We start from the raw sequence: 27,979 nt of genomic DNA on the forward strand, positions 1-27,979 counted from the left end.
GGCATCGAGGGAAGCCCGCCCCCGCCCCGCGCGCCCTGGTTTTCCAGCGCCCACTTCCGGCCGCGGCCCGGAAGTGCTCGGGGGGGCGGCGGCGGCGGGCGGCCGATGGCGGGGGGCGGTGGCGGCTGAGGGGAGCTGAGGTGAGGGCAGGGAGCCGCGGCCGGCCCCGGCGTTGGTCCTGACCCCGCGGGCCGGGCTCCGGGCTGCGCTCGGCTCCCGGGGAGGTGCAGCCGGGCCCGGTCTGGCCCCGGGCACCGCTCTCCGGAGATCCCTCGGAGGCCTGTGAGGGGCTTCGGGCGGCACCTGGCCGGTGGGAAGCCGCCCCCGGTTCCTGTCAGGGCCGCGCAGGGCGGGCGCTGCGGCGGGCGGCCGTTAAAGCGTGTCCGGGAGGCGGGGATTCCGCCTGCTCCCGCAGGTGCCGCTGGCGTCCCGCCGGGCCGTGTCCCAGCGGTTGTTGGTGGGCTGCGCCCTGGCCCTCCCGGGTCCGCCGGCACAAAGCGGGGCCGGCAGCGCCCTGCCCGCGTCTCAGGGGGGCGGCTTAGGCGTGAAGGGCGCTCGGCAGCTCAAAGGGTCGGTTTAACGTGAAGATAAATCTATTCCTCTGAATGCCACAACAGCTGAGCCGATTTCTGATGGTTACCGTTCTCTTCAAGGTCTCCGAAATAGAGTTGTTACGGTTACCCAGGGCACGGATGGCTGAAGGCGTCAACCCCCATCACTAGCTGCAGGGCAACACGGTTTTTTTCCATCATGTGACCGGAGAACACCTGCACAGCAAGTCCCATCATTTTCCAAAGGTAAACAACCACATCGCTTTCTTGTTCTGTTTTATTTTCCTTTGGGTGTGTTACACGTGAGGACACGCATCTTTCAGCTTTATCTTGATTCTTCTTTTGCGTTCCTTGTTGTGGTAAATACCAGTGAATTGCCACTGTTCAGTTTTTACAGTCACTCCAAGTGCTCATACTTTTACAGTACTCTGAGTTTTTTAGACTGGTGTGATCTGGGATGCCTGTAGTGCTTTTTGGTGAAGAAACTGCTTTTGAAGAATGCAGGTTGTGGTGAGGGCTTTATGATGCTTTCTCACGATAATAATAAAGACTGGAAAGCTTTGCATAAATATCGTTCCCTTTTTGACAACAGGGATTTGTTGACCTATAAATTTTAGTAGCAGACTAAGAAAAAAGCCAATTAAACGTTGTACTTACTAGACCTAGATTTCGTAGGTATCAGCAAAGTGACAGATTGAAAATTAGCATTGTGCTTCTTGAAAGTGCACAAGCTTGAACAGGGGCTTTCTGGTACGTAAAGCAAATTTTCATGCATTGCTGTTCGGTAGTTTGAAAATTGTGTAATGCGATTTCTTCACAGTGCTCTGTTTATAATGTTTGCCATGCAGCAGACCTTTTCCCGTAACTTTTTTACAGCTTTAGTCTGTATTTCTTTGTTTAATTGCACTTGCCTGTGTGATATAAAAGCAGCCAAGAGCATAAGCAGGTGTGCAGCTAATGAGTTGCATGAATCACTGCATCGCTCGTTACATTTGAAAATGAGGTACTGTTGTGGCTGAAAGGAAGTGCTTGGCCGCTCTGTCTTCAGTCTTCTGTTGATCATTTTCTTTCCATCTAAAGAATGAGCACATGTCGATGGTGTACGCCCAGTGGTCCCGATGCCACTGAGTACCTGAAGTGCTATGCTTCTGGACGGCTGTCCCCGGAAGATCTTGAAGGATCCAACGATGACCTCTGTTACTGCTTGGAGTGTGTGGTTGAATACCACAAAGCAAGGGAGAAATTGCAAAGCTTGCATGAGGTAATCAAGTGTTTTCACTCCTGCACTTGACTGAGCAAGGAGAACTTGGAAGTGAAGGAAAATTTCAGAAGGGGCTTCTGGGGTCTGGCCTCAGCGTACGGGGGAGCTTTGTGCACGGGTTGTCTTACTGGTTTGGGGGAATATGGTATCTTGCATTATCCGTGCTTTTTTTGTACTGGGTTACAAGAGAAGACCTGCTTGTTTTGCATATATTCAAATTAGCAGTAACTAAAAGAGTGTTGGCAAGTTTCTGACTAGACATTACAGTTTGAACCTTGTTCATGGTGTGGTGATTTGAGGTCTGAAAGAGAAGAGACCAGCTGCCAAACAAACTGCTCTATTTGTAAGGTGTTTTCTTTCTTCCTTTCCTCAGTTTCTGTTCAGTTTCAGATTTGTTCCTTGTCTGGTTTTGCTTTCATTTCTCATTCATGGTTGCGACAATGAATTTCAGAGCTGTGATCATGTGAGCAAGCATGTGAGACTGTGTAATTTAAAAACAATCAAAAACGTTCCAAAACTCTTATTATAAGCTGTTCATTAACATCAAGTTTCATATTTTGGAAAGCTTATTTTCATGTGTTGGTGCATGTGTATATATGTATGTAAAATGAACGTTCATAGCTAAGTAATTGTAGTGCAGGTGCTCTTCAAATTAAGCCAGATTTCTCTGAAGTCCACAAACATGCATATCTGTGGAGGGCAATCTCACCTGAGCAAAGACTGGGGCAACTGGACCACTGAAGGTGCCTTTGTGTTTGTATTGATTGTAGGAAATAACTCGATTTCTAATAGGAGCACTTGCTTTAGATGGCTAATACTATGTGAGAAGAATCCTGTACAAATATTCAGCAAGGCAGTCAGTCTGCTTGTATTGGTTACACCCTTCCACTGATACATTGTAAAATACATGAGAAGGCAATGTCTTAAAATCATTTTTTCCCTATTTTGGAGTATGACTCTTCTGTACCGTGAGCTTCTTTATGTTGGCCAATGGAACAAAATTTTTATGTGTAATCTATGGCCTGAAATAATTATTGAAGCTGTTTAAGAGATACAAAAAAGCTTGAAGATTGACTGCCACTCTCTTTTTCTTTAATCACTTTATAATCTTATTTCTGAAGTGAGAATGTTGTGATTTATGCAATCTGAATTCCGTGTCAAAACTTTTTCACAGCATGCTTGGAAAGAAACTTTTCAAAATGAAATTGTAGGTTTCGAAAATCTAGTCAGGGTTTCTGCATATAATAATAAATGTCCTTACTTGCTTTCCTTATAAAATAAAATCTTATATTTCTTTTTTCCCCTCTTCTGAATAGGTTTTGTGGGAATTGGAAACCTCCCGTCTCATAGCCCACATAGGAAAATCCATGAAAGAAGAAGCTGGAGAAGATGATGAGTTATTTATAGTGGATGAGAATGGAGAGACACAGCTGTCTGGTTACGTAGGTCCAGATTTTGAGAATAACCTGCGAGTGCCCCTTCTAGAAATACTGAAATACCCGTATCTGCTGCTGCATGAGAAAGTCAGTATGTATCTTATAGCAAATAGTTGGAAGGCATGGTGCTGTTTGTATTGTAGGAGATAAAAAATAACAAATATTGGCTAAACCAAAGTACCTTTTTTTTTGTTTTTATCAAGCAGTTGAATTTGTTTTTTGTTGTGTGAGCTTATAAGTAAGTTCTTACTGTAACTGTGTTTCTCCTTTTAGGTGAGCTTTGTGTAGAAGTGCTCTGTAGAATGGAACGTAGTCACGACTCCTTTCAGGTCTTTGAAAAATATCCAGGAATTTATCTCTTTTTGGTACACCCGAATGAAGTGGTAAGTTACTTTTTCTGTTCCGCTAAAACTTAGTTTTAAATAACATCAGAACAAATTCTTATTTTTAACAAAAAGATAAGAAAGTGTTCACATTCAGAATGTTAAATGCTCGATCTGTCTTTTTCTTGAAGAGTGTAAACAAAAATGAGATTTCAGTAGGAGCGCAGTTACTCTTACTGAAATACAGAAGACTGTTGTACTGTTTCTAAGATTGGCTTGGACACCAATGTGAAGTAAAGAATTTCAGGTTGCCCTTAGAAATGGTAAAAGATTTAGTAGTATTGTACTTAACTTCAGTTTCAGCAAGTATTTTCTTAGAGCTTCTCAGCTCAGAGAATGATTCCACCTAGACAAGAAGTGGCAAGTGTCCTCTTCCAACTGCACAACTCAACTGTTGTTGTTGTAGTATACGGTTATGCAAATAATAAATACTGGTTTAAAAAAATACGGTGTCCTGTTTGTAGTAGCAGTGACTGTTAATTGTGCAGCATTGTGATCTTAATTTGTACTTGATTTATGTTTTTTGTTTTAATTCTTAGATTCGTCGGTGGGCCATTCTAACTGCAAGGAATTTAGGGAAGGTTGACAGGGATGACTACTATGACTTACAGGAAGTGTTGGCTTGCTTGTTTAAAGTCATTGAGTTGGGGCTTTTTGAAAGTCCAGATATTTACAGCTCTTCAATGATTGAAAAGGGTAAACTCATCCTTCTGCCTGCTCATTTATATGATACTACCAACTACAAGAACTATTGGCTAGGTGAGTATTTCTGATCAGAAATGAACTCTTATCTGTAACCACTGTCATCTGGTAAGCACTTCAAGTCAGAGCTCTACTGTTTCAAGTAGATGCTGTTTATTTTGGGGAGTGTCAAATGGGAAAACTGAACGTTGCACAACTTCAGTAGTGAGGTGGTATTTAGTTTCACACTGCTGCTGATCTCTTTGGTCAAGTGTTACACTGGTAGTGATGTTCGGAAACTAGTGGTGCTTTGATTTGATGAAACTTGGACAAATTTTCAGAAATAGGTTGTTTGTTTGTTTGTTTTTCAGGGATTTGTATGTTGCTCACGGTGCTGGAAGAACAAGCTATGGACTCCTTGTTGCTGGGCCCAGACAAACAGAATGATTTCATGCAGTCAATACTTCACACCATGGAGAAAGAAGCAGATGGTAACTAATTTTGGCTGCTGAGATTAAAGCAGTTCCTGGTCTATTTTTCACCTTTATCATTTTCTGTTATTTTCTATAGAACTTTATCATTTAGTTGAGGACATTTTTAGCAGTGTAGTGCTGAGCTGATAAAATCTCAGCCATGACGCTTATTTCTCTTCTGGGAGATGGATAATATTTTGCAATATTTGGACAATCCTTAAAAATACTGTAAAACTACATTCAAAACAAACTCCTTGTTGGAGAGAGGATGGTAGTGCTTTGAGAGGACAAATTAATCATTTCTACCACATTATTTTCATGTAATATACAGGTTGTGTGGGAGTGAACGTTTCACTATGGCTTGAAGATTCTATTTTGAGCCCTAAAATACAGAAACACCTTTTGACTTGTTTGAACTGGCTTGAAGAACTGACTTTTCTGTTCATCTTGTCTATCCTTCCTTTTTGTCGTGTCCCACTCCCCAAACGTTTGCAATGTATTGTGGAAAACTGAAAACTTGTTTTTAACAGCTTCTTCAGAAACTTGGAGATTTTTTTTTTGTACGTATATCTTGATTTCAAGCTGTGATTGTTCTGCATTTTTTATCATCTTTTTTGCAACGTAGGCCTTTTAAATTAAGAAATAATTAGCAATGGTAACAAAAGGAGGATGAACCTATGAGCTGCCTAGCAAATGTTAATAGTGCCAAGAACTGCAAGGCATTTACCAGCTACCCTACGTGTCAGGAAAGTTCTGAGAGTTGTTTGTTGGCAGATGATGATGAGTCTTCCAGAGCTTTACTGCAAGCCCAGATTGACTAGGCATTTGAGTTTTAGGGAACCAATTTTAGAGATGGAAATGTAGGCTTCAGAATTTAGACTGGTAGCCCTTGTGCTGTCCTTGCAGCCCGTGTGCCATAGCTTAGCTCTAGAACGGCACATGAATTCAAGAGTGGGGCTGCTTCTTAGAGAAAATAACTAGGTCTTTAAAAGCTTAGTATGTCCGAGGATATCATCTCACCTTATATAAAGAAGGATTAACACAGATGAAGGACAGTGAATTGCTTCTATCTTAAATTTGAAACATAAATTGTCACAGCATGTAAGTAGTACTTGCTTCTTAGAATAACACGGCAAAAAAATAGTGTGGAACAATCCGTTTTATAGAGTAGGGAAATGCTAATAATAGTTATCCAGGTTCCTGTTGATTAAATACGACAAGCACGTGTCTGCCTGTATGGATAAGTGAAGTTGATTTTTTTTTTTTTTCCTCCTCCTTTTTCTTTCTCTGGGTTAAAAAGCATAGTTGCAACTTACATACTTATATTAGTGTTTAGTAAAAAACACACCTAAACAATGAAAAACCGCTAATTTCACCTTGAGCTTAGTCCAAGAATGTGCAGGCCTCTTGCATTTCAATTTTTGCCAATATTATTGTATGTTTCAGATGATTCTACTGACCCCTTCTGGCCAGCGCTGCATTGTTTCATGGTTATTTTGGATCAGCTCGGATCTAAAGTATGGGGTCAGCTTATTGATCCTGTCCAAGCCTTTCAAACCATTATCAACAGCGTGAGCTACAACAATGAAATAAAAAATATACGCAATAGCTTTAAGAGGTCAGTTTCAGTAAGATACTAGAACAGTTTTTATGATTTTATGATTTTAATATCAGGTAACATAGCAGCTTGGTCTTGGTTTCCTTGTTGGTGCTGCCTTAATTTACGCTGGGGGGAGGGAAGTGGCAAGGAGGAAAATCAGGTCGTGCCAGCTTCAAGCAATGAAAAGTTGAGGTAGGGCCAATAAAACTTGAGATTACTTCAAAAAATATGCATACTTCCTTTTGACTACTTGATGCCTGGTATACTTTTCAGGATTTTTTCCTGAATCAGGAGGGCTGCTAACCGTTCAGTGCTTAATGTTATAACCAACTTGCACTTGAGTTTAAAGAAGAGTGTCATGTATGAGACTCTTGACAGAATTATGAGAATTACAGAATTTTCAGTGAAATGACATAGTTTTTTTTTTTTTTTTGTATTTCTTCTTAGGACAAAACCTGAACCGGAGCCAGACTACGATGATGAAATGGTTACTTGCAGTCAGATTGTATATAATTATAACACAGAAAAGCCTCAAAAGGTATTAAAAATCTGATTGCCTTGCTTTTTGAACTCTGATCACTGAATGACACTGTCAATTTAAATCATCTATAATATATGGAAGGAAATGTTCACTTTCTACTGGTAATGTTCATAATGTTGCAAATCAAGAATATTAAGTCACTATTGTGTGCGTTAAGGAGCAGCCAATGTGGCCACTTCCTTGTTTGCCTGGTACTTTCAGGCTACGAGAGGAAAGAAGAATGTGTCTGTGAATTGGGCAGAGATACTATTAAAGCCCCTAAACTGGTATTGAGATTGAAACAAACATTGGTACCTCCATGAACACTCTGAATTCAAGTACAATACTGAGTAACAAAAAGTAAAATACAAAAACTCAATCAGCAACTTAAAAAAAAATATATATATTGAATATGAAGTAATGGCATGTAAAGTGTTATACTTAAAATGTTCTCCAAAATTGTCATAACTTGTAGTGCTGTTTTTTTGTTTTTTCAAAAGCAGAAGAAACATCTGTGTGTTCTTCTCTTAATGTTGGAACATTGTATTTATAATATCTTTTAAAGGCGTTAAATGTAGTGTACCTGATTATCTGAGGTTAAATTATGCCAGTATGATAATATATTTGGAGGGTTCTAAATTATTTTTTAAAGGAAATCCAACACTGCACTTACTTCTTAGGTTACTCTTTAAGAACTGATTTTTCTTGTGTTTGTTCCATCTTGATTTCTTGTCTTTCATTTAATTTTGATTTATGATATGAGATCTGCTATCAATTAACATATTTGAGAGAAAGTAACACGGTTAGGAAACAAATAGGCAGATTAAACTGTGCAGATGTGAATAATGATGCATGGTAATTTTTTTTTTCAGGATACTGGGTGGAAAACTGCCATTTGTCCAGACTACTGCCCTAATATGTATGAAGATATGCAAACACTGGCTAGTGTGCTTCAATCTGATATTGGCAGAGATATGCGTGTTCATCACAGCACATTTCTGTGGTTCATCCCATTTGTTCAGTCACTTATGGATCTCAAGGACTTGGGTGTAGCATACATAGTAGAGGTCATTCACTACCTCTGCTCGGAAATCAAAGATATTCTCAATGAAAGAATCCGGCAGTGCGACAAAGTCTCTGAATTTTTTCTCTTGATCCTGGTCTCAATTATTGAGCTGCACAGAAATAAAAAGTGCCTGCATTTGCTGTGGATTAGCTCACAAGAATGGGTGGAAGCGGTGGTGAGATGTGCTAAGCTTCCAGCAATAGCATTTACACGGTGCGCTGAAAAAGCATCTGGAAGCCATGCGAGAAGTCCATCTTCACAGGCTTCTAACTCTGTGCAGCACGCTTGCGTACAGTTGATACGCAGCCTTCTTAGAGAAGGCTATCAAATCGGTCAGCATGCTCTTTGCAAGAAATACCTAGACAAACTCAATCTCCTTCTGCGAGGAAATCTGTCTTTAGGTTGGCAGCTGAACATCCAAGAAACTCAGGAATTACAAATGTGTTTAAAGCAGGTTATAAGAAGTATGAAGGGCAGAGCGTTAAATGCCTCTGTACCTGTGGAAAACAATGCAAACTCTACAACTTTGCCTACTGTTTCTGTGAAGCAAGAGAAGTCTGTACCTGGTGATGGATATAAGATGGGTGTACATGGCAGAGATGGCCTTTGTTCACCATTTGCCTTCATGGCAAAGGAAGGTGGGGATGAAGATTGTCAAGAGAACTCTTTCACTAGAAGAAATATTGCATGGGAAGAGGAATGTAAAGATGCACCTAGAAATTCAAGATCTTGGACATCCATGAACTGCCTGTCGGTAAATATTAAAAAGGAACCGAATGACATGACACCTCAGGAATGCAAACAGAACTCTTTCACAACAGAAACGTATGGGAAAGTTAAGGAAAATAGGAACAATGATCTTGTGTCAGGGAACTGTGGTATGGATAATCGGTGTTTTAATCCAAATGCCCAGTGTTCGGATTTCAGAAGACCTGGAGAGCTGGAAAACAAATGCGAAGCAGAACCTGTTGTAACACCAATGCGTCTGTCTGCTCAAAGTAGTGGTGGTTCTCCGGAATGTGTTTACAGTTCAGATGTAAAGGAGAAAAATGTGTCTCTTGGTTCCTTATCAAAGTTTAAAGTAGATGCACATAGGCTTAGGAGTTTGAAAATGAAGGTACAGAAAACTGAATGGCCTCCAGGACTAATGCCTCTAGTGGCGCCACACGATTTGAAAAGCTGCAGTTCAGCAACAAGCGCAGCGGAAGCAGACCAACGTGTATGTTGCACTGGTGGTCTGTGCACCGGAAAAGATTGTTTTAAACATCAGGGAGTGAATACCATGTATGAAGATGGAAAATCAGCAGATAATTCAAGGAGTTTTGAAAGTATGCAGGAGAAAAGTGCTTTTCAATACAGAATGGTTCCTGTTAAACAGGAGACAAAAGAGATGCCATTAGACTGCCTCAGCTCCTCTAAAAATGAGCCTGGCTTGCAAGAAGACAAAAGTGTCGATGTTTTGCTTTCAGGGATTAGTGACACCTTACTGCAAAAAGTATCCACTCAAGAAAAATCAAGTTCATTTTTGACATCTGTGTTTAAGAAAGACCCTGCCATGCAAACTTCAGACCAGGGACAGGCTAACTTAGGTGACTTAGTTAACTATGACTGCAATGGTCAAATTTCAAAGACATGCTGTAAAGGTAAAAATTTGGCGAGTGGTCATGTGCCATCTAGCTCTGAAAGTAAGGGGGATGTATCCAACACTGCTCTGATCAGTCCACTAGCAATAAAGAGTGAATCAAATGACAAGTTAGTATTTTCAAAATATTTCAGGAGAGACAGCGATTCACTGGGGAAGAAAGAGAAGGATTTTGCGAGGATGGTTTCTGAAGATACTTTAACAGATTCACAGCTTGATGCAGATCTTAGTAAATTATCTTTAGCTGCATATGCAAAAGGCGTCAATTTTCCCTTCGATTCAAATCAAGAAAGCTCAATACATCATAATGTATGTGATATTAAAAGGAAAGTGAAAGGTGCTGTAAGGTCTTCCAACGATGCCCAGAGTAACAAGTCTCCCTGTGATGCAGATTGCCTTGACAATGAAGTCATTATAATTTCAGACTCTTCTGATGAAGAAAAAGGTGTCACTGTCGAAGAGGAAACAAAAACAAAGAATGAAAATGTGTGTCCTGAAAAACAGCCTTTATCAGAAGTGCAGCGTGATGTTAAAGATAATACATTAGAATCGAAGATGCCAAGCTCTCCCTTGCCACTTGAAGACTGTGACTCTCAGTACTTTGAGTTTGAAACAGAAGCTGATGTCTTTTCAGTTTGGCAGGATACTCAAGCGTATAGCATGGAAGAAACTCAAGAGTATAAACAAGACTGTGCTTCAACATCGGTTGATAATAGTCATTCAGATAGCTCAGTGAAGGATCACACAAATGAATGGGGTTATGATACAGATTACATAAGTGATGACGATATGGAACAAGCAGACTCGACAGAAAAGCAGATAAATAATATTTCTTGTCCGAAAGAAGCTGATAATACAGAAGAAGTAGCTAATTCAACATTGCAAGAATCTTCTGGTAAAGGAGATGCAAAAGATCAACTGGAGAATTTTACAGACAAAAGCACTGTTGACAAAGACTTTGGTCTGAATGCAGAATCGACTGAACCCAGAGCATCTACTTCTAACATCACTTTAGCTTCGAAGTTGGCACTTAAGAAAAATACTGTGAGCCCACGTAAGAATACAGCAAAATCTAAGGTGGCAAGAACCATCCAAAGAAGTCCTAAAACAATGGCTCTTAAAGCAGCACAAACTAAAAAACTGCTTCAAATTACATCAAAAAATGCTCAACCTGGCAGGACGTTACCAGCTGTGGTTCCTCCGAAGAAAGTTCGTCAGTGTCCTGCACCAACGTCAACTGTAGAAAAACTTGGGCTGAAAAAGGCACCCCGCAAAGCATTTGAATTGTCCCAGCGCTCTTTAGAGAGTCTAGCTCAATTGCGTAGCTATGGTAAAGCTGCAGGGAAAGTTGGAATTGCAATGAAGCAGAAGGTTAAACTAATTGCACCTCAGAGTTTGTCTATAAAAAATAACAAAAAAATGCTAGCCTGCCAAGATCTTCAGTTCTTAAGGCAGACAAGGCCCAACAAAAATGTTAGAGTGAAAAATTTTGCCAGAAGTTCTGAGAGCAGAGGCAAAAAAGTTAGCACAATGGATACAAAGTCTGTGAAACAAAAGGCTAATTTTTTTGATGGGGCACCTGTTGAAGGAGCTGTTGGAATGCAAAAAGAGAAAAAAATGGAGCAGACCTATTGTCCCTCTGCCAGTGAAAAAGAACAAATTAAAAGTGTTTCTGGGAAGAAGGAGGCTGTGCAAACCACGCATCTCTCGAAAATGCCTAGTTCTTCAGACTCAAACAGAAAAACAAAGGATAGCAATGTGGTGGTTTCTCCGGTACCTATGGTTTCAAGTCTGTGTTCTGCTGCAGCTGTTGGAGATAAAGATAGCTCTTCAGAAAGAGGTTGCATTGTCCAGCCTGAGTTTGAGATGGTAACATCAAATGAAAACGGATGTAAACCAAGTGAAAACAGTGAGGAGGAGGATGATGATTTATTTTTAACTCAGTTAGATCCTGTGGATATGGAATTGTGTTCCCAGGAGGAAGATTTTGAAGATACTTCTATTGCTAGTAAAAAAACAGAGGAAATGGAAGTAGAAACTGCTGAAAAGCTTCAGCAGAATGAACCCTCGACTACTGTGAAATGTAAATACGAAGACTGTATGGAAAAAGTGGAAAAAACAGGAGAGTACTGTAGTAAACATTCATCCACCAATTCAGAATCAGATCACTTGTTTGCCAAGCCGCCTGCCCTGCCACCTCCTAAAACACGAAAGCCTTCCACTACCAAAATTTTCAGTTCGGTAAGTTCTTCGCGGAATGCAGCCTTCAGCAAGGATCTCGAAGATGTTAAAAAACAACCACCAACACCAAAAAACAAAGTGAACACAGCAAAACCTGTGGTAAGACCACCAAATGTAAAGGCTCTACCAACAGGAAATCAAACATTCAAGACTCCAAGTTCCAGTAATATTCCTCAACCCTGTGTTTCTGGAAATGTTCTCCAGTCACGAAATGTACATACCAACAATGCTTCAAATATGTCTAGAAGGCCTGTCCGAGAAGAATATTCTTCCTTTCTTGGTGCTCAGCAACGTGATCACAGTATTTTTGTCAAGGAAGTCTTAAAGTGGACTTACGAAATGTTTGTGAACTCCAGCCAGTTTGGACCTCCAAGTAATCTCCTGCAATCCATAGTGGCCTCTGTTCCTATCAGATTTCAGGGATACAATGACTACTTTAATACATTTTTCCCCTTGATGATGCTAAATGCCTTTGAAACAGTAAGTAGCTATCTAGTTCTTGGTTTCTTTTCATTAACCCTAGTAAACTTTGGAAAGAGATAAACAGGGAATGTAAAACATTTCTTTATGTTCTGAAAATCATGTCACCTTGGTCGGTTCAGATACACATCTGAATAGAGCAATGATTTAGGGCAAATAACAAGGGCTTTTTTTGTATCCATCCACAGTAACATGTAAAAGGAAGAAAAAAGAAAGTTGTTCCTCTTTATAGTATTTAAAGCTTAAAACAGCAATTTTTGTTTTAGAAACAAAAATTGTTTCGAAATTGTTTTTCAGTTACAGCTTCTGTAAAAGAATAAGAATGTCATGTTTTGATTCATGTTGAGAACTTGTGTGGGAGGGTAGGTTAATCTAAGTAATTTTTTTTGAAACAACTCAATTTTATAGTTTAATAGAAAGCACTGTTTCTTCAATTAAAATCTGTATGCTTTTAAGCTCAGTCATTGCATTACTTCTCCAGTAGAAATATGTTAAAAAATGAAGACGGTATCAGGATGATGCTGGTATTTAAGGTGAAAATGCAAGGCAGGGAAAACCCATGTTTGTTTTGAAGGGATTTGTAAGGAAGGTATATTCAAAATGACAGGAAAAATAAAAGCATTTTGCTTGCTGTGTATGTGTTTATATGTAATGTGTATGCATATGCTGAAAGGAAATGGTAAGACTTTTCTATGTCTTTGACAGTATGTTAGCTTTAATTTATTTCTTCCTAGTATTTTTACTCTTTGAGTCATGATAAGCTATGCTTCTGAATCACTAAACCCTTCTAAGTATTTTTATGTCCTTTTACTTTCTAATACGCAGCTGGCACAAGAGTGGGTAGAAAACCAGAAGACAAGAGAGAAGAGTTACTACTTCCACTTACAGAACTTCTGTGCGGACTTGAATACGGCAGATTTTATAGGTAAGAGTTATTTTTTCTTTATTTTTAAATTATTATTTTAATTAAAACCCTATTTTTGTTTTCAAGTAGATAGTGCCTATTAATGAGCTAGCACATAGAGGTAGAAATAAGTACATGACATAAGTACAAGACATAAGCATGAGTACCTTTGGCAATTTGCTTATGTGAATTTAAAAGAATCTTAGGAAGATTGGGTGACAGCTTATTTTTTGCCCTGATATTTAACTTTTCTTTTTTAAAATACGGGTATAGATTCACTGGGTGAATTTAAGGTGTATTTCCTAGCACCTGACACCTGGCTAACCTGACACATTTTGTTTGCTGCCACAGTTCTTCTGCTCTGAAAGTGGTATCTTGAGTCATAGAATTGGAGCGGCATTGTAGTAGGAATCTGGGTGGTACTACCTCCTGGTTTTATATCCACCTCACCACGTAACTTCTTTTAGTAGATAAAATTCTCCTTGACTTGCTCTGCCTTTACAAAGTTCAAGCTTGAAGAGTGCAGGATGAAGTTCATAAGGATGGAATTTTGCTATAGCTTTCAAAAGTTATCAGGTGTAGGTATTACTGAAATATATAACGTTAATTGTACCATTTCACTAGTCAAGAAGTAGTTATAAAAGGAAAACAGGCACAGCTCTAACTTTTAAATGTGTTTTGGGTAGCTCATTTTCGAGAAAGTGATTTGGCAAAGCAGCTTCATCCAAAGGAGGATGACTTAATCTTTTTGGTGGTCCAAAAGAGCAAAGACGCCTTTGGGGAAGACGGCGAGATGGAGGACCATCTAGTGAATCACGTTGGTCTTGTGACACGATTTTCCCGTGCATCTGGCTGTTTAACTAGTAAGTAAATGGGCTAGCATTTCCAGGTACAATTTTTATTTTTGTTAAAGCTGGCTGAAGAGGGTTGTAGTATAGCAATTACTTTGGAGGAAATAGATTGTTTTTTTTCACTGCAGCATGCCTATTTTGTGCTAGAAGCTTTATTAAAAAAAAAAACCACCCAACAAAACAGCAACTGAGGCTGCAGACCAGCTTTTCATGCATTTTGTATGGACTTCAATGAAGATATTAATACTTTGTGTTACAGCAGAAACTAATGAGTAAGTGTTGTGCATGCATCTTCAGGAGTGCAGTACTGTACGATACGAAGTGCCATGAATTGCTGTGACATAATTGCATAAAACCTTCACAATCTTGTCTAACTGGCACTGTGAACTACCAGGTTTCCTAAGTATCACAATAGGGGCTGCCTGATGAAAACATCGATGGTCTGGCTTAATGGAATGACTGATATGATCAGAGCCATTTCACAGAGCAGTGTTTTTCCCCCGAGAATTAGTTGTTTTCTATCTAATAGAAGGCAGCACCTGATTCTGACAAATTCTTTGCGTAACCTGTTTGAATATCTTCCAGTTAACATTTTGAACATTCTTTAAATTAATGTGTTGTTGTTTTTCCCCACTTTAGGACAAAAGGAACCGTATACTGTCTGTCATCTTTCTGTGCAAACTCGAGGCAATTTGTCGTTCTTCATAAATAAACAAGTGAAGTGCGTAGTGGTCGGCTCCCTAGTGACTGCACAACGAACATTCAAAGGTCTACTACTACTGAGCAGAAGTCCCCTGGCTAAACCCATCATAAATCCAAGTTACAATGATTTCTGTCCAAGAGACTTGCCTGTAGCTTCGGAAAGTGCTGTAAGTTCTGGACCTAGGAGAAGCAATAGTTAAAAATGGCAAGTGGGCACTTGGCTTCTGAGAGTTCTGCAAAACTGGTTTTGCATGCTAATTTTGGAGACAACCAAGTACAAATAGTCCAGTTTAAAAAAGCACTGAGTCAGGCTGTTTTTCAGAGTTGGTTGATTGGTTGGATAAAGAAGAAGGCTGAACTTGTTCAGGTGTTTCTGTTGCACTGTAAGCAGCTTTCTCTTTTTTACCCCTCCCTTGCTAGAGGTAGAGGAGTCTGTTCAGGAAATAAGGCTTAGTATGGGGAAGGTAATGCAAATTAAAGTCTTGTAGAGGAGACAAAATCTTCATCACCGCTTTTGAGTCAGAACCGGATATAAGTCTAGAGGAAATGTAGAATCAAAAGCTTTGTCCTTTGAGTTTTTGAGTCTTAGCTAGGGGGTGGGGAACATTCTGAAGATATATAAAATGAGCGTGGAAGGCTTAATCATGATTAGGTAATTCATTATTTTTCTTTCTTGTCTTTTCCTTCAGGCATTTTACATGAATGAATACAATGAAGACCAAAAGAGAGCCATTGAGACAGCTTATGCCATGGTAAAGCAACATCCTGGGCTTCCCAAGATCTGCCTCATTCATGGACCACCTGGAACCGGGAAATCAAAAACCATAGTTGGACTTCTGTCTCGTGTCTTGAGAGGGGTAGGTGAATATGATGTGTTCATCGTGCTGGTGTGTGGTTTCCCGATAGAAGTCAGTGATAGCTGAATGGAAGTGTAACACTGGTAATTGCTAGCCGTGTAATTCGTTAAGCTGAATGAATTAAACCAGCACTGAATAAGCTGTAATGGTGGAAATAACACCTTTTGGACATTTTGGAAAACACTTGTTTTACGGATCTTAGAAGGTAAAATTAGAAGAAAACATTCTTGCTGAACATGTAAATTGGTAGTATTAACATTTGCTACATTAATACATCAAAATACTAAGGTATTTTAAAGGGTGTTATTTGACCTGTCCAATTTAGTTGTTTTCACGTTAGCATTCAATGGATTCATCAAGTAGATAATTGTTGAAGGGAATTTGTGCTTATAGTATTTATATGTTTGACTTGCCTTACACTGAATAACAGCAGGTATGCTTTAAGAGACATTAAATTACAATAGTACCTATTCTCTGCATGCTGATCAAGATGAGTATACAGTCTGGCTTTTAAAATATGAGTGAAAACAATCTAAAGAGCCTATTCTGGTTTATTGTTAATTAATCTACAGAACACTAGGAATGAGAAAACAACTCAAAAAACAAGTTCCAAGATCAAGCCAAACCGTTTTCTAGTTTGTGCACCATCCAATGCTGCAGTTGATGAACTCATGAAAAAGATCATCGTTGCATTTAAGGAAAAATGCCAAAACAGACAAGAGCCTTTGGGTATGGTTTATTTAAAAAAAAAAATCTGTTTCTATGTTAGACAGACAAAACCAGAAGGAGAAACTGGAACAATTGATTAGGTATAATACTTCTGTGTTGCTGTAGGCAGCTGTTTTCTCTTGCAGAACACAACTGGCATGCATACTGTTGTTGATTTTAATTTGTTTTTCAGAAAGGTATACTTTAAAAAAAGAATAAATTGTACTTTGTCTATATGTAGACATTGCCCCTTTTCTCTTAGTATTAATATGAAGTCACTACTTCTTAAGTACCCCTTAAGGATATGAACACAGTACTACTATGGTATTGAATAAAATTGGAATTCACTTATCACCCTAAACGATCTGAAAATTTTGACATGCCGGAACCTTTCACTTTTTTCACCTTCTAGTTTGTGGCTAATACAAAGCAGATGAGTTCTGAGCAAGGTATCTAGTCTGTGATGGTGGTGGTGGGAACTTTCTTTCTAACCAGAAGTTAATTCCATACCAACTGCATTACTAAATGGTACTTCTCTAATATTTTCTAACTTAGGAATTCTGTACATTTTAGATAAGAAGCCTGAGAATAAGAGGTAGTTTTGTTGATTCAAGATAACATTCCTAATGGTTAAGCACAACTAAAGCATAGGCAACATCTCTTTTTCTCAGTATGGAATTACTGAATTTTTCTGTTCCTGCATTTAGATTAGTACAAATTGTTGCGGTCCCCTGAAAAGCAGAAAAGGAAAAGCCTTGTTTGGTATCCATGATATGATTACATTTTCTTTTTTCTTCTCAAACCAAAGTGAAAAGGTGCTTAGAGAAATCTAAACATTTTTTGACTCTGATTTTGTAAACAGGAAACTGTGGTGATATCAAATTAGTGCGACTGGGTGCTGAAAAATCGATCAACAGTGAAGTCCGGGGTTTTAGCCTGGACAAGCAAGTTGAACACAGAATGAGTAAGTAACATGCAAATCAGACTTTCATTCAGTTTTCTGGATGATGTTATGTACCTGGTGCACTTGGGACGATGTGCTCTTTAAGAAGGTAGATTGGGTAAAATATTTTTTTTTTTTTCCGCAGCATGGCACGTCATACCACAGTGCTTCATAAGCATTATTTTTCTCAGTCTTATTGGGAAAATGTCAACTTACATACAGCCTAAAATTTAAGCAAAAGCATAGAAATTAAGCAATGCTAAGTTTTGTATGTTTTTTTTAAAATGTGTGTTAAAGCCATCACTTTTAAACAATCCAGTTATGCAGCTTTCGAGAGCTACACTTGGAATCAAGAAAAGTGTATTGTCTTCATTTTAGTGCCCCAAATAAGGTTATAATAGGGAAACTGCGACAAAAAATGAGTTTGTCTATTCATTCTTAATGACTTAATGCTGTTATTGTAACAGTTGTTGTATTCCCTCTACATGTTTTCCTTCATTTTTTGTAGAACGAAAGCCAGGTGACCGTGACCAGGATATTCAGAAGAAAAAAGCAGCTCTGGATCAAAAGCTGGACATGCTGTCTCGTCAGCGTGCCATGCACAGATGTGAAAAGAGAGAGGTAATAAATAAGATGATAGTATTTTTAATCCTGTTCGTGTTTTTTTATATTCAAAATTGTATTGCAAGAGTAAAGAACTCTTCCTTTAAGCTATGACTGAAATGGAATGAGGAAGTTTCATATCATGGATTTTTTTGTCTGTTTACACTAGTATTTTCAGCTGCTCAGTCATCGAACCTATGGCTCTAGGGCTTGAATAGTCATCTTTTGGTTTTATCACCACTTAATTTCAGTGTAACCACATTTATAAGGCTTAATGATTTAAAGTCATTGTTTACTTCAAAGCTTTGTTTTTGTTCACATGGAAGTAGTAAGACAACCTAATATCTGAGACTTTGGGATATGTTTTACACTTGGAATTTTCAATTTAGTTGCTTTAAAAATAGGCATTTATGTTGAAATTGTAGATTTTTTTTTTTAATGGTAAACCATTTTTCTAGTTGCACAGAAATGTGAGACTAGTATTGAGTATGGAAGGAAAAAAAGGTGTATAGCAAATGTGTTAATTATCCCTGATATTTATGTGGTTTCTTTTTTTTTTTTGCCTACATAGAATCAAATGATAGATGATGAAATTGGCAGACTTTCAAAGGAGAGACAACAGCTTGCTTCTCAACTAAAGGAGGTAGGAATTTATTTTCAGGGCAGCTCTTGATTAAACCTCAGCTAATGTATTTGTATACTCGGTATCCTTTAATTGTGGTGTGGTGTAGAGTTGGATTTGACATAGCTGGGAGCGTTTTGTAAATCAAGTAGTAAGTAAAGAGATAAGGATATAAGCTGAGATAAGGAGATAAGCTGAGCAAGTTATGTTCAGTCTGGTGTGAGATACAGGTGCGCTCTGGCTCTGTTTTGGGGAGGGGAAAAAATGGATGTGATGATTCACTCTTAACAGATGAGGGTGAATTTAAAAGGAAATACAGCATATTGCACAAAGGAGATGATAAAAATGTACTCACTATCCTCATGTACTAGGATCTATCTTTGTCCCTGCTTTCAAGTCCCTTGTGGTCCTACTGGAGCTGAGATATGTTTAAGCCTTTCTAAGAAAAGTGGTGGCTGAAGAAGATTTTTGGGTGTGGAAAGAGAGAGGTTTGGAAGTGGAAGTCGGTACTGATAGAAAACAGACGTTAAGGCTGAGTAGCAAAAACTGCAAAAGATAATCAAAGGTTGACAATATGCTGACCCTTAGGGTTGTGGAGGCTCAGAGCAACGAGTGGGATGGCAAACTAAACTTTGCTCACAGATGTGTCTAGAAGGTAGAGGTAAAGGGATTCTTTCTAGTTTGCCACCCCAACAGCACAAATCTGTGATTTTGAAGTGAGAGTAACAGTCAAGCTGACTTTTGTGACTTCTGTTTGTAGTCATGGAGATGAGTGCCACTGGGTTGATGTATACAAATGATTTGTTTGGCAGTTAGAATTGTCCAGGCAGTTAGAAATTGCTCTAAGTTGATTCAAAAACACTAAAAGAAAAGAGGAGACATGGTGTTCTGTTGTACTTGAAGGTTCGGGGACACTCTCAGAAAGTACAGGCAGATATCATCTTGGAGTCCGACATAATCTGCTGCACGCTGAGCACAAGCGGAGGAAATCTCATGGAGTATGCTTTTTGGCGGCAAGGACTTGATCCTTTCAGCTGTGTCATCGTGGATGAGGTCAGTAAAGCTATTTAGACTTGCAGCTTGTTCCACGTTTAAAGTCTGCCTCGTTCTTTGCTTAGGTTACTTGAGACTGGCTGCTGTTATAATATGTTCTGGGTTGACTGCCTCATCCCCACATTTTATCTGGTAACCAGCCTGTCCTGCCACGTAGCGCAATGAGAAGAAAAAGTAACTACTAATTGCTGCTTCTGCTGACTTCCTTGGTGCTTTAATGGCAGACATCTTTTACTTAAAAATTGTGGCTGAAGTGATGCTGTAGAGATGTTTACATGGTTGGGTTATATTTTTATGTTTGGAAAACTCTGCCTTTGTAGTAATAAAAGTCTGTTTGGAGTTTTCATCAGGGAAAAATCCTTCTATTTATTTTTTTCTTTTTTTTAGAAAACTTAAAAAGCATTCCAGAGTTAATTCTGACTGTATTACAGGAAACTTACCATGCTTGCTTCCACTCTTTTTCTTACAACTTCTACTTTTTTGTCCTGTTTATGTATACAAAAGGCAGGGCAGTCCTGTGAGGTTGAAACGCTGATTCCACTGATTCATCGCTGTAATAAACTCATCCTTGTTGGAGATCCCAGACAGCTCCCTCCTACTGTAAAATCAGAAGTAAGTGTTCAAACTTTTTTCTTACTATCTGTTGGGTATAATATAAGAACAGTAGGAAAAATATATAAAAGGGTAAAAGACAACTTCGGAGGCACATCACAGTATGTATCAGATTACTGCATTTTACACTGCCAAGTAATTCTTGTTTAGTCTGCTACGCGGAGACCGTATCAATGCTGCCTTCAGATGTTTGAGTAAAGCTAATGTATAAGTGTGGGTGCAACTTCCGTAGCTTACCTGGCATAGCTTCAAACTAATTTCATACACGAGTAAGAACAGCTACGACAACACAAACTTCAGTGCAGCTTAGTGCTTTGTGATGGATTTTGTTGCTGCAGGCTCTGTTATATCATTATGTGATATAATGCTGGCTTCAGCCAGCATCACGTTCCTTAAGGAATGGAGGATGAACACTACCTGTTTGTGTGGGGACTTCCTCACCCTACAGATGCCTTCTAAGGATGAAAATACAGAAACACTTTCTTGTATTCAACAGTAAGGAGGTGTTTTGAACGTCTGGTAAAGAAAAGAGTTAAAGCAGACTGCCTTTTCTAGAAACACAAATTTTCTGGATGCTGAGTGCTTGTTTAGAGAGATCCCACCTGGAAGATCTTGCTTTTCATTATTATTGCGCTTCAAATTTTAGTATGTTATGACTCAGAAAGGAAAGTTCTCTTGCTGAAGACTGCACTGACAAAATTCAGATTTATGCTGGCGATACCTAGCGAGTTAGTAAGACAAATAAACTGAAGTGCAAGTAATTTAATCAGTGATTTAGAACTTCAAAAGAAAATACCAAATGATTTCAAGTCCAGAAAGCAAATTCCTAGTGTTAGTTCGGGACTGAATTCCACAGAAATCACGTTTTCTCTCTGGCAGAAAGCTCAAGATTATGGCTACGACCAGTCCTTGATGGCACGCCTGCACAGACACCTGGAAGAGCAAGTGCAGAAGAATGTTTTACGAAGTCTGCCAGTTGTGCAGCTGACTGTGCAGTACAGGATGCACCCTGACATCTGCCTTTTCCCATCCAATTATGTTTATGGAAGGGCTCTAAAGACAGACAAGTGAGTAGCGCTCCGTTCTGATTTCTGAGCAGGGGGGACTTCAGAGAAGGGTTTCAAATCGGCATTTTTTTCTAGTCTAAAAACTCTTGAGGTTGTGGGTGAAGTTGCTTAATGGAAGACAACCTGCATTTTGTCTTTTAATGCTAGATACTTAAGTTAACTAGTTCATTTACAATGGAGCATATTCCTTACTACACGGAGTTGATTTTTAGGTCTCAGTATATGCAGGTAACAGTGAAAATTAAGGACTCTGGATAAAAGCTGAAGGTTGCTGGTAACTTATACTGATAAGAAATAAATAATGTATCAGTTTTTAGGATTTTTTGTGGTTACTTAGTGTTAAGATTGTTATTTACAGAGCAACAGAAGAGAACAGATGTTCTTCAGACTGGCCATTCCAGCCCTATCTTGTTTTTGATGTAGGAGATGGTCATGAGGAGCGAGACAATGAGTAAGTCCTGCAATCCACTCTACCAAATTTTAGATTTGCTGAGCATCAGTTAACTGCAGAAGCATTGTCTTCTTTCCTGTATTGCTGCTTGATGCATATTGGGAACTAGAACTGCATTTTCAATTTGATTTAATTTATGGATTTTTTTTTTTTTTACTAAAAGCAGGTGTTAATTTTTATATGAGACTAGTTTTAATCCTGATTTGGCTGTCAGGATTCACTTGCATCTAGCAGACAGTCTCTGCTAACTCTAGTAATAGTTTGACTTTCTGATTATTTTTTTAAACAGTCGTTTGCTTTTCACAGCTGCATGCCTTGGTAAGGCCAGAAGATGGCATGCTCAGTCCTCCCCTTTGTATATTCTGTAAGGCAAACAAAGCTGCATAATTTTAAGGGAACATGAAACGTAGCCCTTCACTGCTAGCATTTCTCATTGTTAGTCCCTTGTCAGGGCCTGTTGGAAAGGTCTTTGAGCACATATATGAAGGGGGTTCCAAAAGTTCAAAATAGGGTCTTTGACTCACAATTTGTCTTCCAGTTGGGCTAAAGAGTCGAATTTGAAAGCTGTCAGACATAATTCTTTAATGTTTCCATTCTTTCTTGTCTAGGTCTTTTAGTAATCCCCAGGAAGTGAAGCTGGTGATAGAATTAATTAAAACAATTAAAGAAAAACGGAAGGATCTGGGTCTTCGTCGCATTGGAATAATTACCCCTTACAGCGCACAGAAGAAGAAAATTCAAGAAGAACTGGACAGAGTGTTTAAGAATAACAGGTAAAGAAACCATGAGGTTTCAAATGGGTCTTAGCTATTGCCTGCTGGTTCTTTCTTCATCCTCCTAATATCACAGCAAAAACTCTCAAACTTCTCTCTATACTGCCAAAATCGGAACTTGGTTAGGCCTTCAGACGGGGACGTTCCAAGCCTTTCCTCTTAAAACTGACATGGCCTTTTCTTAGTTACCGGTTGTATTTGTGCTTTCATTATATTGCTTTTTTGAGTAAAGCAGACTTGAAAGAAAATATAAAGTTCCAACCTATCTGGAACCAAACAGCTTTTCAGCAATGATCCTGGCCTCAGAAAAGCAAATTTTCCTTTATGTTCATACATTAAATCTTTTCAAGTTTAGAATCAGAAACTTTGGTCTGGATAATTTTGACAGTTCATTCAGAATAGTTTAGGGCATTTGCGTCAGCGTGTTGCTTAAAAATCCAACTAACAATTTAACTGTTCGATATTTTTTTCTTCAACAGCCCAGGAGAAGTAGATACAGTGGATGCATTCCAGGGACGAGAGAAAGACTGCATCATAGTGACGTGTGTCCGGGCAAACAGCACTAGAGGATCAATTGGGTATGTCTTTTTTCAGTGCTTTGCAAGTCCCGTATCTAATGACACTCTACATCTATATTGCCATTGTATTTTAAATATGATTAGTAGAAAAGTTATTAGAGAACAAGTCACTACAGCCAGAGGATTAGAAGTTACTGTAATGCGCGAATTGATGTTACTGGATTGGGATCTCCAAACAAAAGGGACATGGAAATTGCTAAGCATTGTTCTGCATTATATGCTGGTGAATTTGCATGTCTGTCTTAGCCTGTCACTGTTTTGTTGTGGCAGGATCGGTCTTGAGAACTTTTATCTGCAGTACTACTGCAGTTTTTTGTATCTTTTGTTCTATATTGTAACTTTCAGAATGCTGCTCTCTTAAAATTAAATCCTTTTTTTTGTGACTGTCACTTTACTGATAATGTAGCGTTCTGTCTGTAAAAGTACTGCTGACTAGTTACGTAGGCTGTTAGGAGTGTGATCAGAGCAGCTGAATCTTTGATTCACAGAGCAATGGGCTTGAGTTGAGATTTGCAGAAAGTTCTGATTCAAGCTTGCAGATTTGATCATTTATATAGGATTTTCCCATCTGAAATAGAAGGATCTAGATACCAAGTAAGCTGTTTATCCCCCAAACTACTACAGCAGTTGTTAATTTAGTTTAAAAATGGCAGTAGAAATGTGCTTTCTTATAGCGTGTTAGCTTTTAAGTTAATCTATGCGACAGTTGTCCACATAAACAGAAATCTTTGTTTTTGCACCAAGTTTTGCTAAGCCATTTAAGCTTTTCTGATAGTAATTTCCTAATTGTTAGATAAAGGGCGTGTAATTGTGCTGACCCATGCTGCCTTGGGAAGGAAAAGGACCCAAACTGTATAGTAAGCAATGATGCTTTTTGGAGATGTCTTAATCTAGTTGATTGAGTTTGGAAACTGACGGCAGCTAGAATCTGCCAATGGTTTTGGCTGGCCTGGGACTTAACCTCTATCTGTTCTTTCAGAAGAAAACTTTCCAATTTACTGCCCTGAAGGTTTATGTAATAAAGCTTTGGCAATACAGTGCCCTAGAAGCTGTATGTGCCGATGACTTGGACGTCTCTGTTACAAGGTCAGGTGTCATTGGCAAGGTGCAGTGGGAAAGTTTGCATCACCGTTACTGATCATCTTGTAGATGAGCAAAGTATTTTGGTCTCCAAGGTTGCTAGTCCAGTATTAAATTTACTCTGAAGGTAACTTGCAAGAGAGCAGAAAATTCTCAAGAAATAAAAGTTTTTGATTTTTTTCCTTTCCTGAGACAATCATCTTGTCATCTTTCAATTTTAAAAGCTTATAAGAATATTAAGTGTTCTTTTGAGACCATTCCTCCACCAGAAGACCTATAGAACTAAATCATCTGTGCTGCTGGATCCACTCATCTGCTCCTCTTCTTGCCTCTCTGTCCTTTTTCATGCCCTGGCCAAATCCTCTGGGGTGGTTCTGGGACTTTTTCAGTCTTTGCTCAGGGGTTGTGAACTTGCTGAATGGCAGGTCTCAGTGCCTTGGCCACAGTATCAGGTATTGATGTTGTACCTATTTAAATTAAGTTGTACAAAAACTTGGGTTTGAATTGCAGACTTTGTTAGTATAGAATAAGCTGTGCATTTTGAGAGCTTTTTCATTAGAGAAGAAATGTTTCACAAACTGTTGGTGTTTCTTTTCTGAAAAATCCTGAAGATTTGTTGGGAGCTTAGTTAAAGAAGCCATAAGAGGAATCAGTGTTTAGGAATACACTAAACATTTATCTGTTTAGGTTTTAGTACCTTGGTTGGTGATCCCACAGAAACAGGCTAGGTACTCTGATAATCACAATATGAAAATTTTCTTCTGCAAGCAATATACTTCTCAGATGTTGAAGCATGACAAAGCAAGTCTTCCTTCATGTTTTTCCAGTGCAGGTCACCTTTGAAATAAAATATTCAAGTCCAGTGTTCAGTATTTCAGCAAAAAATTTCCCATTAATCGTGCTAAATATTATTAATCTATTTCAGTTCAAGTCAAAAAGAAACTTAGTCTTGATTGGTGAAGTGAGGTTGATGTCTTCTGTACTTTGAGGAACATTTGAGGAAGCAGCAGTTGGCACTGAGTGGATTTGCACTAAGAAAGGAAACATTGATAGGAAGAGTTGGAAAGAACTGGAATTCCCTGCAAGGAATCAGAGTGGTTAAAGAGTGAAAATGCAATTCAAGCAAAGCCCTGCATGTGAAGCAGGGACGCTGCAGTGGGATCTGGAAGTTGGCTATGAACTGTTTTCTCTGTAACTGCTTTTGTTACCTTCATTTCACTTAAGCTGAATATTATCTCTTTTCTTATAACTTACAAGTCTCTTTCAAGAAGTATTTTAGGAGCTTAATTTTGTTTTGTCTTTTAGGTTTCTGGCAAGTCTTCAGCGTCTGAATGTTACAATTACCCGAGCTAGGTTCAGCCTCTTCATTCTTGGAAGACTGAAAACGCTCAGGGTAGGTACAGTGTTAATCAGATGATCATCTGTGATCTACCCATTTAGGTCAAGTCAGTTCTTGAGGTGTCTTCAGTTGTACTTTTTGAAACAGATATTTCTGGAAAAGAACTACATATTTGGCGGACTATAAAGGCCGAATGAAATGCGCAAGGAGTGCTCTTGAATAGACTTAATATCTTACAGTACTTGATCTTTATTCTTTTTCTGAGTCAAGGGTTGTTAGCTACACCACTAGAGGGCATTAAAACCACGTTTCATGCTCTGAGGGAACTCTCTCGGCCTGCATAAATACAGAAACTGTCACTTAAAGATTAGTTCACTCATTGCTGAAAGTACTTTCCTTGTGTTACAGCAGCCAGAGTTTTGCACAAGAAACTTTAGATCCTTCCATTCCGGAAGGAACATAAGTGATTTCCATTACGTTTTGGGTACCTTGATTAAAGGAGTTGTGCATCTTCTGACACCTCTGTCCATATGTGTTGATTTCCTTTTGATAAATATTTTCTTTTGGTGTGGGTGGGGTTGTCTTTTTCTCTCCTTTATTTTAAAGGAAAATAAAGACTGGAATGAGTTGATTCAGGATGCTCAGAGGAGAGGTGCTATTGTCAAGACGTCAGACAAAAGCTACAAGAAAGATGCTGTTAAGATTCTGAAGCTCAAACCAACAGCACAGAAGTGGGGTGCTGGGCAGCCGCCCACCAAAGTAGAGGCAAAGAAGGCTCCTCCAGCACAGGCTTGTTCTTCCGGCAGCAAGAGGGGTGAGCTTGCAAACCCGAATGAGGCCAGCAGCCCATGGGAACTCACTGCTGGTCCCGGCCATGCAGCGCTGCAAGCAAGCAGAGGGCCACAGCAGCTGCAGGGGGCTCAGGCTGCAGACTCCAGGCGAGCCAGTGTCTCCTCACCGGTGGAGGTTGCAGCGCTCCCTGCTGATCAAGAGAAACCACGGGACCCAAGGCTGGCAAGTCTGGCCAGTAGGACTGAAACAAAAGGGAAGGAACAGGTCCCAAAAGACAGCAGTCGGTTAGCCCAGAGCAATCCAGGATCAACGTCACAACAGTGTCTGGACGTGACCTCAGCTTCCAGGGATCAGATTTCCAGAACAGAAACTTCTAAGAAGCCCCAGCAAACAATGGGACAATGTGACACGCCTTCCATGTTGCCTTATGCAGCTCAGCAAGAGGGTGACAGGAAAGCTCCTTTACCAAAAGACAATTCAAAAGCCATCAATGAAGGAGGTCAATGTCATAGCAGTAAGGGGAACAAAGACTGTCGTGCTTTAACGAGGAGAACATCAGAGCTGCCACCAGAGAACACAGACTCGAACAGTGCCAAGCGAAGAAAGACCTTTCACTGACTTCTAGTACCTTCCAATAATGGCTCATTACTGAAAGTCTATTCCCAAGTTTCTATCTAGCAAAGAATGTATTTTAAAATATTTGGTACAGCTCTGTTACAGTGATACTGCTACTGTCAGTAGATCCATCTTATTTCACATCCAGTCCCTAATTGTGAAGGGGACTTTGTACCTGACAGTTACTAGCTTTGAGCTGTTGAAGAGAAAAGATGGGCAGCTGCATTGCTTGGAATGGCAGTGAATTTTGTCAGCTAGGAAGTTAAGGTTGTAAATGTTTAATGATGTATATTTGTACAGCATACAAAAATATTTTAAGATTTAACTTGGCAAATATATAGCCTCTTGTTTCCTTGTGCAAATGCATATTTCTTAGTGACGTAACTTTTTTTTTATGAAGAACAGGAGCAAAGCAAAAAATAAGAAATAAAGATAAAACAAATGAAAAAAGTCCCCACACAAAAAAGGAAAAAAAAACAGCCAGAATTCTTTTCTCCCTTTTGCACTAGTAAGACTAATTTATTTAATAGTGAAGAGTGAATGTTGAAAATGTGGTAACAGTGAGTCTTCCTCATGTTCCACTAGTGCCTCAGGGAAGACTGAAGGCAGATTTACATTGGTTGAATGGAGATAATTCTACTTATTTTGTATATTTTATTGCCTGTTTTTATAGGAACAGAAGAGCTTTCATTTATACAAATGTGCCTTGAGTTTTGCTCTCGCTGCTGCTCTGTCAGCTGGAATCCTTTTCTTGTAGCGGCAGCACGAACTGCAGATTAAAGCCTATGAGGTTTGTTTGGGCCCAGTGAGTCCTTGTGATGAATAATCAACAGGACTGTGGAATCTTAGGCAAAGATCTAGTTAACACGTATTGATGATGACACTTGAGTTTCTTTGGATAGAGCTCTTGAAGATCTACACAGGTAAAAAGGGCAAGCGGTTTATTCTAGGTATTACTGTATTCTTTCCACAGTATTGATTTAAAAAAAATAAAACCAGTAAAATGGGGTGTGGGGGGAAAAAAAACTATTTTTAAGAAAGTCTTCCTCGCATCATTAACATTTCAAATAAAAGTGGAATTATTTCTCCTAAGAA

The 27,979-nt window shown here is 39.1% G+C and overlaps 1 protein-coding gene across 2 annotated transcripts; it reads left to right on the forward strand.

Moving 5' to 3' along the window:
• The first annotated feature begins 7 nt into the window (after positions 1 to 7).
• SETX (senataxin) lies at positions 8 to 27,979 on the forward strand. 2 transcript variants are annotated; one of them, XM_048053793.2, is made up of 26 exons: positions 8 to 140; positions 654 to 797; positions 1,632 to 1,812; positions 3,129 to 3,339; positions 3,522 to 3,631; positions 4,171 to 4,390; positions 4,684 to 4,803; positions 6,232 to 6,403; positions 6,833 to 6,923; positions 7,778 to 12,334; positions 13,160 to 13,259; positions 13,925 to 14,101; positions 14,729 to 14,958; positions 15,481 to 15,648; positions 16,221 to 16,377; positions 17,219 to 17,320; positions 17,808 to 17,920; positions 18,474 to 18,545; positions 19,428 to 19,577; positions 20,082 to 20,189; positions 21,069 to 21,256; positions 21,615 to 21,707; positions 22,316 to 22,480; positions 22,960 to 23,058; positions 25,444 to 25,531; positions 26,084 to 27,979. In XM_048053793.2, exons 3-26 carry the CDS (start codon positions 1,633 to 1,635, stop codon positions 26,885 to 26,887), a joined length of 8,475 nt encoding a protein of 2,824 aa, XP_047909750.2. In that variant the 5' UTR covers positions 8 to 140; positions 654 to 797; position 1,632; the 3' UTR covers positions 26,888 to 27,979. The 2 variants fall into 2 exon arrangements, with proteins under 2 accessions (XP_047909750.2, XP_013049435.3); XM_013193981.3 differs by lacking the exon at positions 8 to 140 and adding an exon at positions 217 to 570.

The sequence above is a fragment of the Anser cygnoides genome, chromosome 20, assembly GCF_040182565.1.
Source record: "Anser cygnoides isolate HZ-2024a breed goose chromosome 20, Taihu_goose_T2T_genome, whole genome shotgun sequence".
Taxonomy (NCBI): domain Eukaryota; kingdom Metazoa; phylum Chordata; class Aves; order Anseriformes; family Anatidae; genus Anser; species Anser cygnoides.

Bases quoted from the DNA above. Each gene is read 5' to 3' on its own strand.
- SETX (XM_048053793.2), top strand. From the start codon at position 1,633: ATGAGCACATGTCGATGGTGTACGCCCAGTGGTCCCGATGCCACTGAG. The intron at 16,378-17,218 runs GTATGGTTTATT...TTTTGTAAACAG, and splicing joins AAACAGACAAGAGCCTTTGG to GAAACTGTGGTGATATCAAA. The intron at 21,257-21,614 runs GTGAGTAGCGCT...TGTTATTTACAG, and splicing joins AGGGCTCTAAAGACAGACAA to AGCAACAGAAGAGAACAGAT.